At 33.1% G+C, this 20,277-nt stretch overlaps 1 protein-coding gene across 1 annotated transcript in view; it reads left to right on the top strand.

The window, feature by feature from the left end:
• Positions 1–8,383: 8,383 nt before the first annotated feature.
• Positions 8,384–20,277, top strand: part of LOC145686378 (uncharacterized) — an 85,842-nt gene continuing 73,948 nt past the window's right edge. Inside the window, exon 1 of the mRNA XM_081759647.1 lies at positions 8,384–8,484. Coding sequence (XP_081615773.1) covers positions 8,406–8,484 — 79 coding nt within the window. The 5' untranslated portion in view covers positions 8,384–8,405. The remainder of the gene's footprint in view (positions 8,485–20,277) is intronic.

Here is a 20,277-nt window from a genome sequence, read left to right as displayed (position 1 = left end):
AAGAGAGCCAGATAAGAAAGGAAAACCAGATTGAAGTTTCGAATAGATTCTCGGTTTTAGAAGATTCGGAGTGCACTAGTGTTGAGGATACCTGGATTGAAATTAGAGATAGCATTAAAATTTCAGCAAAAGAAAAATTGGGACACGCGGAAATACGTAGGAACAAACCATGAATCGACCAGGAATGCACAAAACTAGCAGAGAAGAGAAAACAGGCAAAATTACGCTGGCCACAAAATCCGAATGAAATAACTACACAAAAGTTTCAAGATATCAGGCGGGAAACTTCCAAAACTTTTAGAACAAAGAAGCGCGATTTTTTGAAAGCTAAAATTAAGGAACTTGAAGATAATAGTAATAATAAAAACATCCGGGACATGTATGAGGGAAACAACAAATTTAAGAAAGGCTATCAACCTCGTGCTTTCAAGACCTCGGGTGTAAAAGGTGATAACCCACATTTCATGAAAATTTTAGTTCTGTGAATGAACAAGGCGACAAACCACTTCTTCGTCTGTTCAAGGTGAGAGATCTTTGATTTTCCTATGTAGTTGGCAGGAAAGGGCACGGTGACATGCCACTTTGTCGAAGCTTACGCACGTAAAAGGTGACAACCTGTAGTGAAACATGGCGTCGTGCGCAAGGCAGCATGCTGTTCTATCAAAAGAAATTACCGATATGGCGGACATTTTAAGTGACATTAGTGGTGTGAGTGATCCAGACGATGTGGATTATGTTCCTGAGATGGAAGCGGAATCATCAGCATCATCTGAAGCGAATTCAGAAAGTATTATTGTAAATCTTATACAATGTGGATTATCACAGTTTACATGCACGAACTGTGTTGGTTATCTCCTTGTACGTGCAGAATATGTAGCTAGCATACGCCTCAGTTATTGGCATATAAAGATAATTAAATTTTTGTTATTTTAAATCGCGTACAAACATTAGCTATGAACGTACGTGTAGATACATAATGAAAATACTTTGTTGTATTCTATCTTTTATAATTTCTTTGCAATGTAGAATTTCTCTTAGTAGAATGTGCTGGATGTATGCCAAGGATTATACGTAGTATAAGGCAAGTGGTATATTCAGTAACTACGCATATCTGACGTTATTTTGTTTTAGCTTTCAACTTTTGGTATGTTCCCCTTTGGTCCCTCTGTAATGTGTAGATCTCAAACCCAGCCTACGAAACGAAAAATATGAAGCAATGACGTCATTTAAACACCATAGGAGGAAGCCGTCTTGCGGTAGAAACTACGCGGGCTATTAAATCGACTTGCTGTTTACTTTTTAAAGAATCACAATCAGCTATTTGTAGGTCTTGATTTGATTACTACATGACGAACGCGTTTTATTTCACACTTGCAATCAATGATTTTTGTTCTTGTGGGGGTAAGAGAGGAGAAAGTGAGACAGGGGAACAGAACAAAGGTAATAAGTATCCGAATGATCTTAAGAAGCAACATGTGAGATGGATATGGTTGTCTGAAAATTTTCTTCCCCTCCAACTAGGTTATGCTTCTCTGTTGACAAGGAAATAGAATGAGAGAGGTAGAAAAGGATCTCTTTCTGAGAGCTGAACATCCTTTTTGCGTGGGCAAAAAATGGTTGCTTGCTTGTTTGTAGAAACGATTCAGTTTCAGTACAAGAATGATTATTGCAACGTGTAAAGTGCATGCAGTTATGTTTGGTACAATAGGATTACATTTATTGTACTGTTCCCGAGTTAGGAACTGTCATTGGGGTCACTCCAAAATGAAATTTGTAACTATTTCTAACGTTTTCGTTTCTTTTACTTTCTCTACATTTTTACAAGGTACGCGATATAGTATTCTTGATATCTGATAAGGTATGGTTATGAAAATAAGGTATGATTCATTATTTTATACGTTAATACTGTTCCAGCTTTGAATGTTATTTTACAAAATGGAAGTATTGTAAAAAAACGCTGGAAAATAAAACTACGCCAATTTTTGCTAAATATATTTTTAACCCTTGCGGTGCGAGGTCGGTACGTTGAGCTCACAACCATTTGAATTGCGAGTTGTGCTTTTGTGCTTCAGCAACAAAAATACTAATGATAATAATAATATGTTTGTGAGAATGAATGTTAAGAACAGAATCCTACTTCAATTTTATCTAATGACTATTGGTTCACTGACGGTTTTTTAGGGTTTCCCTCAGTCTAGTCAGTCAAATGATGGGTTTATACCCACAAAACTAAGCACTGACTAACCTCCCCTCTCCTGTCCCGGGCTGTGGCAGAGATGCTTAAAGGCCTCAAATAGAATTCAAATTCAAATGAGAGATGTTAATCATAAACGTAATTATTTATGATTAATTGCTTTTCTCAATAGCTGCAAAGTCCCTATCTGACGGCAACATAGTTTGTCCAACAACAGGGAAGTAATGTTGTATGGTATTAAACCTTCCGCTACTCAAGAGATGCAGCCACCCAGTTTTTGTATTCTCCACAGCAATTGTCCGAGAACACTGTTAGTGTTTCTCCACGTAAGTCAGTTTTTTTTCAAAGAAACGATGAAGACAACTTGCTATTTCTTCAGACCCTCGACCTGCAACAGATTCATCCCATAGGAAGCATTATCCTTGTTCTTTGCCGCAATCATGAATATTAAAGTTGTACGTAAACATTTTTATAAAAAAATTCGAGTCTTCTCGACGCAATTCGAAAACCAACCAAATATGAAAGTGGAAGCCCTTTCAAACTGAGTGAAGTCGAAAGAATGAAATATGAGAAGTATCATCCATATAATTTGGCAGTGTCAACTTCTCATGCACCAGATTCCAACGATTTTGTAAACATCAGTCTCGAAAAGCGAGATAGACATCAAATTGACTTGTCGTCTATTTCACTTGTGAGAAAGTATACTTCGAAAATTCCACTCCATAAAATAAAATATGATAATGTCATGTCATGTCTGAAATGGATTCCTCCAGCGTACCATGACTTCTATCTACAACAAAGGTTTTCCCAGGAAGTACATTCAGATGAACAGTCTGACGACTCTACTGATGAATAGAACTGTCGGGACTACATACTTACGACAATTAATGTGATGGGTACTGATAGTGGATTTCAGATAAAAGTACCTACGTAAATCTACAAGTAACTACAAGAAATTAGTGCGGGTTGCGTAGTGTAGAGGGAGTAAACTATTCCAGTTGCCACTGTTTTAATGTCTGATATATTGTTATAGTGATTTCAGTTCGTTAAAGTGTTCGTAAGAAGTTTTACAGAGTGAAATGCAGAGGTCTCAAACTCGTTTTTTCTCCCGATGATATATTTTATATTAATAGACTCGGGTGTATTAACGATTTTATTGACTATTGTAATCCATCAAGTGCTGAATTTGAAATATTGTGAGTTACACAGCCTAACTTGCTTCTTCATACTGCGATAGGTAGTTTTAGTAGGGGAGTTAAATGACTTGGTAGTGGGTAAACTTAAGCAGCATATAAAGTACCTCATGCCGCAGGTTTAAACTAAATATCCAGCTACAAGTACAAATGCAAATGCGCTTATAGTACTAATTTGAAGTGAAAATTTGTCAGATTTTGTATATCAGAGTAGTGTTATAATTGCGTCTAGAATATGAAAGGTATCTCTGTGCCACTAGTTCTAGATTAAGGATTTCTAATTAGCATTTTGTTAAATGTAATTTTTCAGTCAAAAGCTAGCCATTGCTTTGCCATCAACGTATTTACGAAACAATGTAATAAGTGCTATTCTTAATACTATATTTTCGTTGGACACATCAAGTAAATGCCGAGATGGACCTTCAAATAGATCGAAGCTGATTCCTTCCTCCTCTCTATCCCGATCTGTGTCAGAGGTACTTAAATAAAAATTCGAATTGAAACATCAATAAAAGTACTTTTCTTATAAAAGGCAATAACTAACAATGCATATGCACGTAAATGGTGATAACCATCAATAAGTACAAACAAACTATTTTAATTTTCTTTTTGTATAATCTGTAATTCGAATGCTAAATTGACAAAAATTTAGAATAAGCAGAAGAGATACATGTTCTTGAGGAAGCTCTAAACTGAGAACTTTCTTGCAGCAGATTAACTACATGCAATGCTCTTAAACATTCAATTCCACTTTTCCAGAAATAAGGAAACTGTGGGTTATCGCCTTATACAGCCGAGGTCTAGATATATTAAAGAAATCTGACGGTACAGTTCTCACTGACACGGATAGCATCTTAAATAGATGGAAAGATTTCTTTGACGATTTGCTTAACACGCAACCAAAAACTAGTGTGCGTGGAGAAAAGGAGATTCACACCGCAGAACCGTGTATTCCGGAATCCAACCGAATAGAAGTAGAAACCGCTATAAAGAAATTAAAGAAACACAAATCTCCGGGTGTAGATGAAATTCCGGCTGAGTTAATATTAGCTGGAGGCGAAAAATTGTGGAACAAGATATACAAACTCATTCTCCTTATCTACAACAAGGAAGAATTGCCACAAGAGTGGAAAGAATCAATCATTGTTCCAATTCACAAGAAAGGCGACAAAACTGACTGTAATAATTATCGAGGCATTTCTCTTCTGTCAACATCCTATAAAATCCTTTCAAATATTCTATTAGCAAGACTGACCCCATACGCATATGAAATTATTGGAGATTATCAGTGCGGATTTAGATGAAATCGATCAACTATCGACCAAATATTTACCATTCGCCAAATACTCGAAAAAAGTGGGAATACAATACTCCGGTGCATCAACTATTTATTGATTTTAGAAAGGCGTACGACTCGGTTAGGAGAGAAACATTATACAACGTTCTTACAGAACTTGGAATACCAAGAAAGCTAATTAGATTAATTAAGATAGGTTTAAATGAATCCTAAAGTAAAGTCCGGGTAGGAAAATTTTTGTCCACGAGCTTTCACGTCGAAAATGGCCTGAAACAAGGAGATGCGTTGTTGCCATTATTATTTAACTTTGTTCTGGAATACGCTATGAGGAATACCCAGGGCCTAGAGTTGAACGGTATTCACCAGGTTATGGCATATGCTGATGATGTAAATTTAATAGGGGATGATAGGAGAAAAATAGAAAGAAATGCATAGATCTTATTAAATGCTTGCAAGGACATGGGTTTAGAAGTAAATGCATAGGAAACTAAATGCATGGAAGTGCGTCGGGTCCGTAACACGGCAAATTATGGATGCGTTAAAATATTAAATAATACTTTTGATAAGAAGGATAGTTTCAAATATCTATGATCAATATTAACAGAGGAAAATCATATTCACGGAGAAATTAAATGTCGACTAAAAGCAGAGAATTCGTGTTACTATTCGGTTCAAAATCTCTTGTCGTCACGAATTCTGTCGAGGAATTTGAAGCTTAAAATATACAAAACGATAATCATGCCTGTTGTTCTGTATGGCTGCGAAACATGGTCACTTACTCTGAGGGAAGAACATAGACTTAAAGTATTTGAGAATAAGATCCTGAGACGAATATTCGGACCCAAGAGGAACGGGAATGAGGAATGGCGGAAACTTCATAACGAGGAACTACACAATTTATATGGTTTACCCAACATTGTTAGGGTCGTCAAGTCTAGGAGGCTTAGGTCGGCGGGTCATGTAGCTAGAATGGAAGAAAGTAGAAACGCTTTCAAAGTCTTGACTGGAAGGCCAATCGGAAAACGACCATTAGGAAGACCTAGGCGCAGATGGGAGGACAATATTAAGATAGATCTCGCAGAGATTTGAATACAAAGTAGAAACTGGATGCAGTTAGCTAAGGATAGAAGTCAGTGGAGAGCTTTTGTGAACGCGGCATTGAACCTCCGGGTTCCATAGGCCATAGAGTTAGTTAGTTAGTTATATTAGGAAACTCAATCAAATATCTGAGAACCGGATTTTATGTACCAACTTAACTACATCAGTTTATACCATGTCTGTTTATTGAAAAACTCTTTATATATTTTTGCACAAAATTGTTTTCGCAGAACAACATTTTATATAAACGCAAAGAAGTTTCGTAGACTAAGAAAATATATAAAACAAGAAAATATACCTGAAAGAAACTAGAATTTGAAAATGGGATATTTACCACAATATACTGAATTTTTTTCTCAGCAATTTCAAAATAAATAAAGAATATCTTTCTTCGATACTTCCAAGGAAAATAACTAATACTTTACATTACTAATTAATTTGATTTCTTGTAATATAATAATAATAATAACAATAATAATAGTGTTAATTATAACACTCCATGACAATTATTAATCTATTTTCTATTATGAACATTCATGTCTTGGTAGTTATGTGTGTGTTTAATATGTAAAATGTAACATTCAATGTTTTTCTTATATTTGTGGTATATATATATATGGTATATATATATATATATATATATATATATATATATATATATATATATATATATATAATGATTTAAAACAATGGTGAAAGATAGGAAAATACAAAATTTATTGTTTTAAGTTGCTAGGTAAAATAAGTTACACTACATGATACACGCCACTAATTAATTCACAATTTCACCTTTTCTGTATACTTTAATGCAACTTCCCTATGAAAATATGCCAAGAAAATATTTTAAAAGATTTGGTTTAATATTACTGTACATCCTACTTCTTATACATCGAAAACTTAAGAGGTAGTGTTGTAACTCATGCATAGTATAATATTTGTTAGTTATTCATATTGTGTACTTTGCATTTGACCTGCTCTGAAATTCAAAAAGTTACATTCACTTTTCTCTTGTTGCGTCAAATTTGATACATTTTCAGACTTAAAATATTAAGTTTAACATGTTTCATTTTTTATATAAATCTTAGTAATAAGTTTGAATAATGTGATTTTGATCTACGTTTTAGGTTTCGGAGATAGATATGATATATACTAAATTAAACTCTCTCTCTCTCTCTCTCTCTCTCTCTCTCTCTCTCTCTCTATATATATATATATATATATATATATATATATATATATATATATATATATATATATATATATATATATATATATATATATATATATATTCCCAAATATACTGTTTGTCGACGAGCAACATTTATTTTTACTGAATAGCTTTACTGAATAGCATTACTTATTTTATTTAAATGTCAAATTTAAAATAATGTTATTTAATTTTTTAATATTGAATTTTACACTTCTAATAGTTAATATTATCCTATTTTTTCCAACTTCAATCTCATTTACATTTGTCATATTTAATTTGTATGTATGTCATATTTGCTTTTCTTTATCTGTACAAGTTACTCCTTGACTCTTCTAAATTAATTCTTAGTTTTTCTGACAACTGTATATTTAGTTAAAAGTTTTTAATTATTGTAGAAATACTGTCAATTTTCTCTTATCAATTATTTAATTCCTCACATTTAATTTATTATATGCATTTTCTGCTGAATTCCATATGATTGGAGCCTGATTAGTTTTTTTTATGGAAGATGATCCTTAAATCTAATAATTTTCCATATGTTAATTTTACATTTTTAAAAATTAGTTCTTTAATTTCACTTTTACCTCTTTGGTTTGACGAAATCTCCAAAACTTATTTATTTTATATTTTTTTGTCAGGTTATCCCATGTTTATCTGTTTTCTTTGTACATATTATTTTTCTTGTCATTGTATGTTTTCCAGTTTCCGGGCATGAAAATGATTAGGAATAACATTTTGGATTGTGTTTTTCTATGTTTCAGTTCTGCTTTGAGAATGTTCAACACTTATGTGACATGTAACATAATTCATTAACAGTTTATTTCGCCGCGCTGCACGATAATTATTATCCCTTCTTCCTGGACAAAATACGAGTATAATAGTACAATATATATATATATCTGTTAAGATAGATTCTTTCAGCTAAACAACAAGAAAGTGTTTTTATTATGATAAGTTATTTTAAATTACAGCAATATTGTATTATTTTAAATCAGGAAATGAGAGAATAACAATTTTGTACGTATCTTTATTTGAAATAAAATTTTGTTTAGTTTTTTCGATCTATTCAAAATGCATTTTATTAATATACTTTGTGAACATTATCTACTTAAATTCAAAATGGAAGACGATGTCTAGACAGTCAGTTGTTTACAAAAAATGACATTGAATTTTTTTAAAATTGTCTCTGAATGAGTGGAGTGAGTATAACTATTGCAAGATATTGTTTTCCTTATTAAATTTATGGATTTTAATCTTCATAGTGAATCTCTGGCATGGACTGTATGCCTAAGTTTTGGAAACAGATACGTAAAACGCTCAAAGTTCATCTCCGTTTCACATGATAGTTTCGCTACATTAGCTCTTTCGATCAAACAAGCTATTGGCAAGAATACGTATGTACACTCGGTCAATATGTGGAAGCGGCTTTTGGATCTTTTCAGGGCACTATGTATAATTATGATGGTGATTTTGTTGGGGTCTGCTTTGAAAGGTGAGTACATACTTTTCTTTTATAATTGTTTTAGAATCAGTTCAGCGTTCAAGCTTTGAATCCAATTCTATAGTACAAACATTTGTGTCATAACAAGTAAAAAAAAAACCTAGGGTTACAGAGCATCTGCGATCGAGATTTATAGGACTCTGTAACCTGGTGTTTAATCTAAAGTAATGCATAGGCAGTTTCAGTGATTTACGAAAAGAAATTTTAGAGGAAAATTCGTGTGAAATTAACCCAACAACCTTTCATTATAATAAAGAAAACTTTTTTATATACTAGTCATGTGTTTGCTCAACATTCATAATTGCAGTGTAGTTTATAGAATATACGGAAATACAATATTTTAAAATAAATAATTAAACTTGGTTCTATACGCAAAAGTATGCGAAACATTTAATTAACAATTGTTTGAATATGAATTAAACGTTAAGGAAAAATAGCTACCTTAATTAGTGGGCTGTCTCACGAAGTATATGGAAACTTTTTGCTCAGTCACTGGTAAATAGTATCACAATACTACGCGTAATTTGTTTCCTAACTTCAGTAGTTTTATTATATTTGTTTGTCGCATATCATGTCTTAATTTATATATTATGAAGTATCAAGGTTGGCAGATTATAAACATTACTTTATTCACAAATGCTTTGCATTTCTATTAAGTTGAATCATAATTTTTCTTTGCTTTCATATTAAAATAGTTTAAAATTATTTGCTAGAGAAACTTAAGATTTTTATAATGAACTTGTTCGTTAATTAAGAAATCCATAGCATACCACTTCGTTTCACAGTTCAAGTGAACTTTGGTCTACTTAACTAAATATTTCCATTCCTAACTTTTCGCTATTGTTCTTTATTTGTAATGTGTTTAAGTAATTTCTTCTTTCAAGCTTACTTAGAACTATCACTTATTCTGTAGATTCTATTACACAACTTCCTCCTTGGAAGCCTATTGTGATATATTTATATTGTTGGGTCATCTTATGTTTTGCCTTTGTAAATTTTACTGTTTCCTGTGTACCAATACATAGAAAAGTCATTATTAGTTGATTTTAATCCATCTTCCATGCATTTTTTGGATCCTAGTTTTTTCGTATATTATTACTTTAAAATGTAACATTTCTTCATCTGTTTTCTTATAGTCTATACATCTGTACAGAATATTGCTATTCTTGTTGATAGTACGATATTGTATAAGTTGATTTTGAATCTATAGCTGATAAGTGTCATTAGTTTTATATGAAATACCACATAAATATGTACCTTTTATTTAAGCCTATTATGAGACCAATAACACCCTTGGTTCTATTTTCTAGATACCTAAATCTATAAAAATATATTTGAATTCAATTTCATGAAAATATTCCCACAAAATAGTAGTTAATTTCAATTCTCGATATGTACATATACTGAAAATAATAGTTACGATGAAACAAATCATCCGAACATCTTTACATTACAATATAGTTCACTAATTGTGAATAATAAGTGGTCCTTCTAACAATTTCGAGTAATATAAAAATCTAGCATCAATTAAAAGATTTCTGAACTTCTCATTTGAATAGTTACTAGGGTGTGTTGCAATGAAAATTGAAATAAATTCATTATACGTGAGACAATCGTGTTTAATATCGTTAAATGTTGTTTAATTATTAATTTCAACAGACTTTATTAATCAATTCTTAAATAATTCTTAATCAATTCTTTATTAATTCAATTATTGCGATTCGATTAACACTATTGCTTTGCTTCTAAAGTAAAATCAAATTGGTTTAAGTTCAATCTTAGCTCAAAACATGTAAGAGTAAGGTGAGGATATATATTTTGTAAGAATAAAAGTTAGTAAAATAAGCGTATACATGATTACAGAACTAACAGTATCATGAGGGACGTGCTAGAGGGTATGTGACAAAAAAGAGAGGGAGGGGACAAAGGAGGCTACAATTGATGGACGGTATCAAAACAGAAAAATCGTTCCCAAAGGCGAAGAGGTTAGCTGAAGACCGTAAAGCATGGAAGCATTTCAGTTGCGCAAGTGATCTGCCAATAATGACAGAATACCTATGATGACGATATTGATGATATTAACATAGTATGAAGTTGTTGAAATGAGCCTTTTGTAGCATATGGTATATAATTTCATAGCGAAAACAATTCCGGTAATTTATCCGATAATTCCTGCAACCATTGTGCTATTTGGCAAGAAAGAAGGATAAACAGTTCAAAAATATTTCTAACATCTTGAATGCTTTTATTTCTTACTGTAACGAGATTACAATATTTTAAAATAAGTAAATAGCAATCTAATAACAATTTTTGTTTGCCTTTTCTTAAAGAAACTTTATTTTATATAATCAATTCAAATTTAGTTTAATAACGTACTTTGTGATCATTATTTTAATGTTCACAATATAACATTTATTCCTAATATGGATACCTTTAAAGAACATATTATATTGTTAATTGAAATTGAAAAATATCATCTTATTATAGGTGCTTTCTTCGAGGTTAATCAGGGAAACTCCGGTCATACTTTAAGAAATTACTACCAACTACTTATATCTGGAAGACACCTATATACTTTCTTTCTGAATTTATTAATGATTTACGAGAAGCTTAAGATAATTAGATTTATACAGTTGAACCTAAATGATATTCCCCATTTGAACGCTCGAAGTTTTCAGTGTAATCAAACGCAGTAAATATAAGATAAAACATGAAACTAAACGTAAGATAGGGTTAAGTCATAGGGCACGTTGAATGAAACGTGCAGTTTGTTGAACGGTGTCTCTGTCATGGGATACTGGAGGGTCCCTCTAAAATGTTAAATAGGAAGATACGTTACATATTTCCCATTATTTTCAACAACATATCTATAATTAAGAAAGTTCAATTTTTGGAATTTCATCCGTGTTTTATTTTTTAAAACTTATGTTTCGAACACACTGACAGCGTTCATTATCAGTCATCATCAGCATTAAAGTAAAATAAATAAAACACGAGTGTATTACTTGAACTTTTATAATTATGGAAGGCATGTAATTTGACATATCTTTGAAAAGATCATGAGAAACCAATTTTTGTTGAAATTTTTGTGTAGGACACCATTAACGAAGTGAGTTCTTGCAGTTAGATAAAACGTCCATTGCTTACAAATCTTAAACGACTGAAGACAGAAAGATGAAATATCCAGTGTATAAGGAGTAGAATAGTTCTAGAAATTTATAAGGTAGAAGTAAAACGATGTTAGTCATCGCATGATAACTTTTAAAGAATAGTCTCTAGATGACTTCCAAAAAAAAAAAATTCGTTTTCCATAAAGCATATAAGGGTTTTCTTTGAGGCTTGGTATCTATCGTTCGGAGTTGAAAGCGATTGTTACCATTCGAACTTGAAAGCTCTACTTTAATTTTTCTATCTTTTCTAGTTTCTCATTTAATACGCTACTTTTTTCTGAGGCTAAGGTTTTATCTCTACTGCATAAAGTTGAAATCAGTTGAAAATAATGAGATGCACTGGACTGCTTAGGCACCAAGTAGTTTAACTCCAAAATTAACATTTTCCAGGAGAAAATTTTGAAGTTCAACATCCCACGTAAATCGCATCAAGCGAATGTTATTCAATATCAGTATTGGAAACTAAATTTCGTAATTGAAGAGTTCGGGGGAACACAATGATAACTCCCATTTTAAAACTGCGTGAGTTGGTTACAGAAAAACAATAATACCCCTAATGTAAGCTGAATTGCGGAAACAATTCAAGATAGAAAAAATAGCATACTGAATATGCTGTTGTTTGAAACTCGAACTCTTTCGACAATTCAACTCACATGAGTGTTATAATTGTTTTTTCTGTAACTAACTCACTTGGTTTTAAAATGAGGGTTATCATTGTTTCCCCCCGAACTCTTCAATTATGTTTTTGGTTGCACCCAAAAAAGAAATATGAATTTTTCATGAGATATTGAACTTTAAAGTTCTCTCCTGAAAAATTTTCATTTTGTAGTTACAGCACTTAGCATTCAGTGGTCCAATTGAATCGTTCAGTTGAGAAGGAAGAATCTCCATCATCTATGTATGCGAGAAACTGAAAATCCTTTCTTTCTCTTCACCCATTAGGGAAGGTCGCGGTGTGCCACTCTAACTATGCTACTCTATTGATACTATGCTTAGTCGACTTCCTTTTACATATGAAACACTTCGGCTACCGAAGAAATCCTCGATTCCAAGTGTGTTCGAATTATGAGCGTTAAAAGTTCAAAATTTAACAGATTTTGCAGAAAGTTTGAAGTAACCATTTCTTGAGATAGACTCTTTACTTTTGGTATCGGGGTTTGCTTGGGTGCCCAACACAGTGGTGATTGAAAACGTATGCATTTTGCAAGACAAGAACACTTATTGGGAAGGGGTGAAGAGTAATAGTGTCTTACAACTTGCAAATTGCATCTCATTTGGCACACCGGGTCGATAGGCTGAAAATGTTTTGGTAATCCTCTTCGACTATATTGTCATTTAAATAAATATCACTTTCTTCTGTGGCCACCTTGAAATTGAACAATGATACCTGTTTCGAAACGCTTTCCCATGCGTGCGAAATTCAATGAAGAACGACGTGGTATTCGTAATTTATCTTCTGATAATATATATTGCAATGTTGTCCCCCTTCTGTAGGTAGGAGTGAGACCAATATTTTCTCAAAAGATTACGTCACCAATGTATCAGCTGTCCAGCATAAAGTTGGCACTAAGGCACGCTACAGCATAGTATCTATCATATGCGGTAAACAAAAATCAGTTTATTGTTGAAATCAAGTTAAGCCAAATAAATTATCCAAGACACTGACAATGAATACAAATATCAGTTTACACGTCCAGTATTTCATTTATAGTCAACTGTGCGGAATTGATGAATCAAACAACTCTCGCAGCACCAGAGCGGCTGGCCGCGGAACTTACCTGAGCGGTACTCCAAATCCTGTCGGTATATGTTTTTGCACTGCGGAAAACGGTGTTTTAATGCGTCATCGCTAGCCATTTTTTTTCTAGTTTTCGGTGAATTGGGCGAACCCCAGAGAATATTTGAAGATATTCAGTAACAAAAGTAGGCCGAAAAATAAGAAGACATTGTACACTGCAATTTTACATGTTGTCTTATAAATGCTGAAAAGGATTGCCACTGACAATAATGCATGCCTCACAGAATCTATGAAATGATTGCCGTTCATTTTCGAATGTATCAGATATTTATCGAAAAGAGTCAACAATGACACATTTTGATGACGAAGTCGTACGGAAAACAATAGAATTCTGGCCTACAGATAACAAATTTCTACCAATTTGTCGCTCCTGAAAGGTAGTATGCAGTTAATTAATCAAACCTGCGCTGATATCTACTTTACTTGAAGCATGTTCAAATAACATGTGACGTCAAGCAGCTCCTTGAACATCTATAAGAAATTCCAATTCTGAAAAAACATGTTAACTTTTCTCGTAGTATCCAGGTAGAAATATGTAATTAGTCATGGCTCGTTGTTTGAACAGTAGTTGCTGAAAATTGAGAATCGCCGCTGGCGAGCATGTCTCTATATAAGAAGTATTGCATTAACTGTTGTTTTTCCAATTGTAAGCATTGTGAATATTAAACACACTTTTGCGTGTAAAACCGGCTTCAGCTATGAATAGTAAAAGTGTTGGAAACTCTTCTGTCTCTCGGAATGTTATGGCTCACATATTCACTGACGAAGCATGTGTCAACCGCCAAGACACATTAACTTCGAGTATGGCACGCTTCCACTCATTACAATGGTTTTCTGTTATTTAGTCTGTTTTCTGCTGACAAATGGCTTAGTTGGCTTCCTAATCACTGTCCTACCACGCTCTTCACACATATTTGAAAATGTAGAGTCAATCGGATGACTCCTTCCTCGTCTTGTACTTTTAATGACCAGCAGTGTACTATTTACTTGAGCCATCGTCTTGCAAACATCAACGTTGTCTATTTTTAGTTCAAGGCCATCAATGTTATTTGTTTTCTTGTTTTGTTCATAAAATTTTTAAAATATCCTTTTGTTTTTTCTCTCTTTCCGGTTATCACTTAATTGTGGTAATAAAATTTGTTGTCACCACAAGAAGCAGCAAATCATAGTTGTTGAGTTCAAACAGAGAATACTTTATACGGTTTCTTGATAGCGATAAAGTTTATTCAGTTGACTTCAAAATATGATTTATTTGCCTCGTGTATTTTAAATATAAACTATTACTAGGTAATAATTATGTGCTCTTAATTATTATATTTTTTAGTTATGAACAGTGTGATTTCGCCCTAGGAGAATTTCAATTCACGGGAGGGAAAGGTACTGCGAAATTACTGGTAACACACATAAAATACGATAGGAGATTTGTTCCGGAAGGGAAGGGAATTTAACAACTAAAGAGGTGATTTCCCCCAAGTTTACTCCACGAAATTATCACTGGTTATGAATAGTAAGAAAGTGCCACTTAACCAAAAATATATATACATTAGTTATAATATTTTGTACCTTGTGAATGTGTGTTTTAATAAACAATAAAAATTTGCGGAATTTTATAGTTATTTACTGGTTCAATTATAAAACTCTCAACATTATAAGTATGATAGCACAATTGATTTTTACTGTCATTTTTATATATATCTTACTGTAACATATCTGAATACTTAAAAAAAACATATCTCTATACTCTTACTTTATTACTCTATAGTTATTTGATCAGGGATAGGTCTACCGTTTCTCTGATCATCTGTTCACAGATCCGAGCTCTCGTGTATAAATCTTGAAATGAAAAATTCGAGTCCTGATTCGGGTCCTACTGCAACGGCCGCGGTGGCACAATGGTAGAGCGTTAATATCTGGTGTATTGGGTTTTTGCTTCGATCCCAGCTCGCGCCAAGTGAATTTTGTACTAAACAAACATGGTGCGTGTGGGTTTTCTCGGGGTTCTCTCGTTCCCTCCCACTTTCTTCATTCCATCATTTCCTTCATTTCTCATCATCACCGTCTCCTTTAGCCTGGCCGGCATAACTTAAAGATTTTATTTCATTTTCCGTTTCATGTCTTACTGCAATAGTAAAGCATTCTTTATGACATATCTCCATTGCAAAAGGATTTAAATCACTAGCTAAAAGACGATCATCATTATTAAATTTTATTAAAACTTCGCTCCACGACAATTTACTCAATGCACTCCTGAAGTTGATTGACTTTAAGTTCAGGGTCTCTTTGAGCTAGACATGAATCTACAGGGATCATGAGAATGTATTAAATGCTTAGCATTACTTAGCTTAGCTCGAACCGCCTGAGCTCTCGCTGGAAATCGATTCCAGATCTCCTGTAATGAAGGTACGTACGCCCACCGTGAACTCCACAAATGCTTGAAGTTTGGAAAAAGAAGTATCAATCAATTTTTGGGATCAGATTAACATGATTAATGTAATTTAAATTAGTAACTTCGAGACTTCAAAGTGGAACAGACTTATTATTATTACACTCAAATCTGTCAACTAATAATCTGAATAATAAATAAACTATTCTATGTTAATAATTGTAATTTTCAAAAGTGGTATTTGTTGTTTGTAACAATTTCGCATTTTACAACCTTAATTTGAATCTTTTCGTGAAACCATAATATTAAAAGTTTAAAGTTTCAATCATAATCATAATAACGATCAAGGACACGAAAAAGATAGTCTACAATTTGACCCACCGATATTTGTGTGTCGCCGTCTTTCTGTCCATGGAAATTCTCACTAGGCCAACTTACAACGTTAAGATATTTACAGAGCGCTTACCTTTGGTGTGTGAGGTCCCTTGTTCTATCCCTCTCGAAGTAAGTTTGTGGTGGACATCGTGTTCATAGGTTTTCTTGTTGTATTCCTATCTCCTCTCACATTCTTATTCCACTAATTCTTCTATCATCATTCACTTGTCTTAATCCTCGATCTCCATTAGCCTAAAGGGAATGATCATGGGATCATGCAATGTTAAATAGAAAAATTGTATTTTCATTACGAACGGCAAGAACTGTTATGGGTGTGGAATCGAAACACTGACTGAAAGACGCCTTCTGGCAGTGGAATATGGCTGCATCTACTTCGAATGAATCATCTGCTTTGCACCTTTCCTTGTAATATGACTCATTAATCAAATAAATTGACGAAAAATTGCATTTTTTGATTCCTCCACGTATTATGCATAGAATAACTAGTTAGATACTACTTAGTACCCTATTCAGACATTTTAGATAAATAACAAGCAATACAATGTCAATAAAGATGAGTTATGTCAAAGTACATAGTTTATTACTGTGTGTAGATCAGTTTTAGTTAAATAACACGATAAGCAACAATAAACATACATTAATAGTATTTATGTGAAATATGAAATGTGAAATATGAAATATTAATATTGTGAATATAATGATATGCCATATGTTTAAAATTTCAACTAGACTGGAAAAGCAGATTGACCATTCCCAAGCATTTCAATAGAAAGATACATAATACATAAGCTTCCTCTGCTATCTGGAGGTACATTTTCCAAAATTAAACTACCTACATACTGTTCTGTAGTTCGATCACATCCCACTCTATCTAGTAACTCAATTTTACCAGAAGTGGTACTTGCCATTATGTTCGCCAAAGCAGCGATCGTATATAATATTTCACATTTCGTATTTCACATGAATACTTGTAATTTAGAAAAAAAATGTTCTGTGTTGGTTAACGCGTAATTTATGTGTGTAGGTCTGCATCACTTCTGAATCTGACCACTATTTGACAAAAGGACTTACTTCACAACTAGTTTTTGACGCATTTACATGGACCACAAAATTGATATTGCTAATATGTTTGCTAGCATATATATATGTCGTATTAGAGCCCTAGTGCAGTGTTGCTACGGACAATGTTTTACGCGCTCTCCTCCTTTACTCCCACTGGCTTTATCATCCATACTGATTTCGTACGAAGAAAATTGTAGTTTTTTTAAAAAATATTTTCCAAATTTTCAAAATGTTCGGTTTATTCCTCTCCGGTATATAAGGATTGCTTTGTAAAAATTTTTAGATTGTTTCCTCTTAAAGAACATGCATGACTTTGCTCAACTTGTACATATCATTCTAGTACCATTTATCACGGTAGGATTTTGTACCAGTTCATTTTGTTTCGTTTATTACTGATATTATCATTATGTCAAAATATGAGGTAGACGATGTTTCTGGTCTAATTAATTTACATTTGAACAGATTTTCTTAAGCTACGTTCAAAATTTGACCAATCGCTAGCTGATTTAAAACTAAATGTAAATAAACACCTTTTTTTAAAATTATTAAAGCAATTCCCATCAGAAAATTTTCATTGTGGCATTAATAAGATGTGTGCCTTTTTTCATTGAAATTCGTTCTACACTGATGGAGACTTATTGCGAACATTACATATGAATCACCAAAGTCCTATAATAATAAAAACTTTTTTTCGGTCCAATTATTATGCTAAAAGTCATAAAACTCTGCATTTATTAGATTTGTTTGCGATAAAGGACTCAACAAAAGATATTTTTATTTATATGGATATAAATATATCTGAACCATGTACTGATCTTGATTATTCTAACAAGGTACATTCGCGAAGTGTCCCCTCGGGATTCATGTAAAACTGATTTAAATGCAAAGTTCTCCATGTCTCAATGTGTATTGTACTAATTTTAGCGGCCCATATGGGTAATTTGCATATTTATAAGCCTTCATATACCCGGAATTCAATCATACACTACTATATCGCTCGGTCACAAAATTGCTTTTAGTTTCTTTAGATGTAACTGAACATGAATGTGAGCATATGGAAAACAAATTGGATCAAGTACTATTTCTCTGACATGTGTTATCCACACCGGCCGCCATCTTGGATCAGCCATATTGGATTAAACTTTCGGTTTTTCAAATGGGAATAGGTGCATGCGATACATTAAATTCATACAAAATTTTCTCGGAAATTCATTAGTGTAGTGAGTTTTACGGTAGCTTGTACCATTTGCAAGATATTGCATGTTAAATGTGAGACACTTCATAAATTCAACCATTTAAAAGTGCAGCGCCCCGTGTGTATATGTGATCTTTTACGTGATTTATTATTGACGAAATGTTTTCTGAACGTACGTAAATAAGATATGGTAGATCTTCACCAAAATCTAGTCGTATCTAGATTTCCATTAGGTATTTTGTTCGTAATACAATACTTCCTTGTTATAGTATAACATGGAAGTAATAACAATCATTCACACAAATGTTGTAAGATTATGACACCAATGTTGTAGAGAGGTTGTTTATACCTACAGTACTTTTCCAGTTAGAAATTGTTTTGATTTGTCAACATCAAAAACGTAATCGTAACTGATACTACTCTGCAATGTCTTTTCGTGAACTGCCTAGAGGGATTTAACATGTAATAACTCGCAAACGGTACAAGCTACCGTAAAATTTACTACACCAATGAATTTCCGAGAAAATTTTATATGAATTTGATGTATCACATGCACCTATTCCTATTTGAAAAAACAAAAGTTGAATCCAATATGGCGGATCCAAGATGGCGGCCGGTGTGGATAACACGTGTCAGAGAAGCAGTACTTGATCCAATTTGTTTTGCATATGCCCACATTCATGTTCAGTTACATCTAAAGAAGCAAAGCAATTTTGTGACCGAGCGATATAGTAGTGTATGATTGAATTCCGGGTATATGAAGGCTTATAAATATGCAAATTACCCATATGGGCCGCTAAAATTAGTACAATACACATTGAGCCATGGAGAACTTTGCATTTAAATCAGTTTTACATGAATCCCGAGGGGACACTTCGCGAATGTACCTTGTAAGAAAAAAGTGACATAATGAATCAATATAAATTATATTGATAGCACGTTGGGTACAGGGCTGGAAAAGCCAAAATGCTGCACTTTTTGATTGGAATATGCCACTTTCTGTGGTCATGGTTTATGTCAAAATGTAAAATTTGAGCGGAAGATCCACTTCGAAATCCGTGTAGAACACCAAAATTCATTCAAGATGACAGCCATAAGCAATGGTATTGACTTTAAAAAAAAAAATAGCTGTTGCTTCAATACTACTCATCCGAATTTAATCATTAGTACCGCATTATTTTAACAATAAAACAGTCTTTCAAAAGCATAATCGCACATATCCGTATGATGCATGGAAAAAAGGAAATTTGGGGTAAATAGGGAAATTTCTCAGGAAAAATATACCTTTTTCGAAGTTTGGGGACCCCTAAAGCGACCCTAGGTAAGATTACGCAATCACATTGTACCCTGGAAAGTACATTTATTTATTGGCAATGTTTTTGCCAAATATGATTTTGATATCTTAAATATAGTGATGTGAGAAAAATATTTCCCAATCCTATTTGAAATTGTAAAATATATATCAATAGGGAACATTGCGAACTAAAATTCGTTGAGCGAGTTTAGTGCATTCAAATTTTTTGATTCGTATGCCATTCTCTTCAGAATGATGCAATCTTTCAAATGCAATATTGTTTTTGTCCCGATAAAGTACGGGAATGGGGAAATTTTGGGAAAAGCGCGAAGTTTCTTTGAAAAATTATTATTATGTGTGTAGAAGTTTGGATCCTTTTAGAGCGATCCAAGCTGAAAGTACGCAACCCTAATATACCGCAAAATATGCGCCGAAGTATTGTTAATGCTTCCTGCAAACACCATTCCGATTAGTTACTGACATCGT

Source organism: Thermobia domestica, chromosome 5, assembly GCF_964235325.1.
Source record: "Thermobia domestica chromosome 5, izTheDome1.hap1.1, whole genome shotgun sequence".
Lineage (NCBI taxonomy): Eukaryota > Metazoa > Arthropoda > Insecta > Zygentoma > Lepismatidae > Thermobia > Thermobia domestica.
This window is presented reverse-complemented; position numbering and strand designations above follow the sequence as displayed.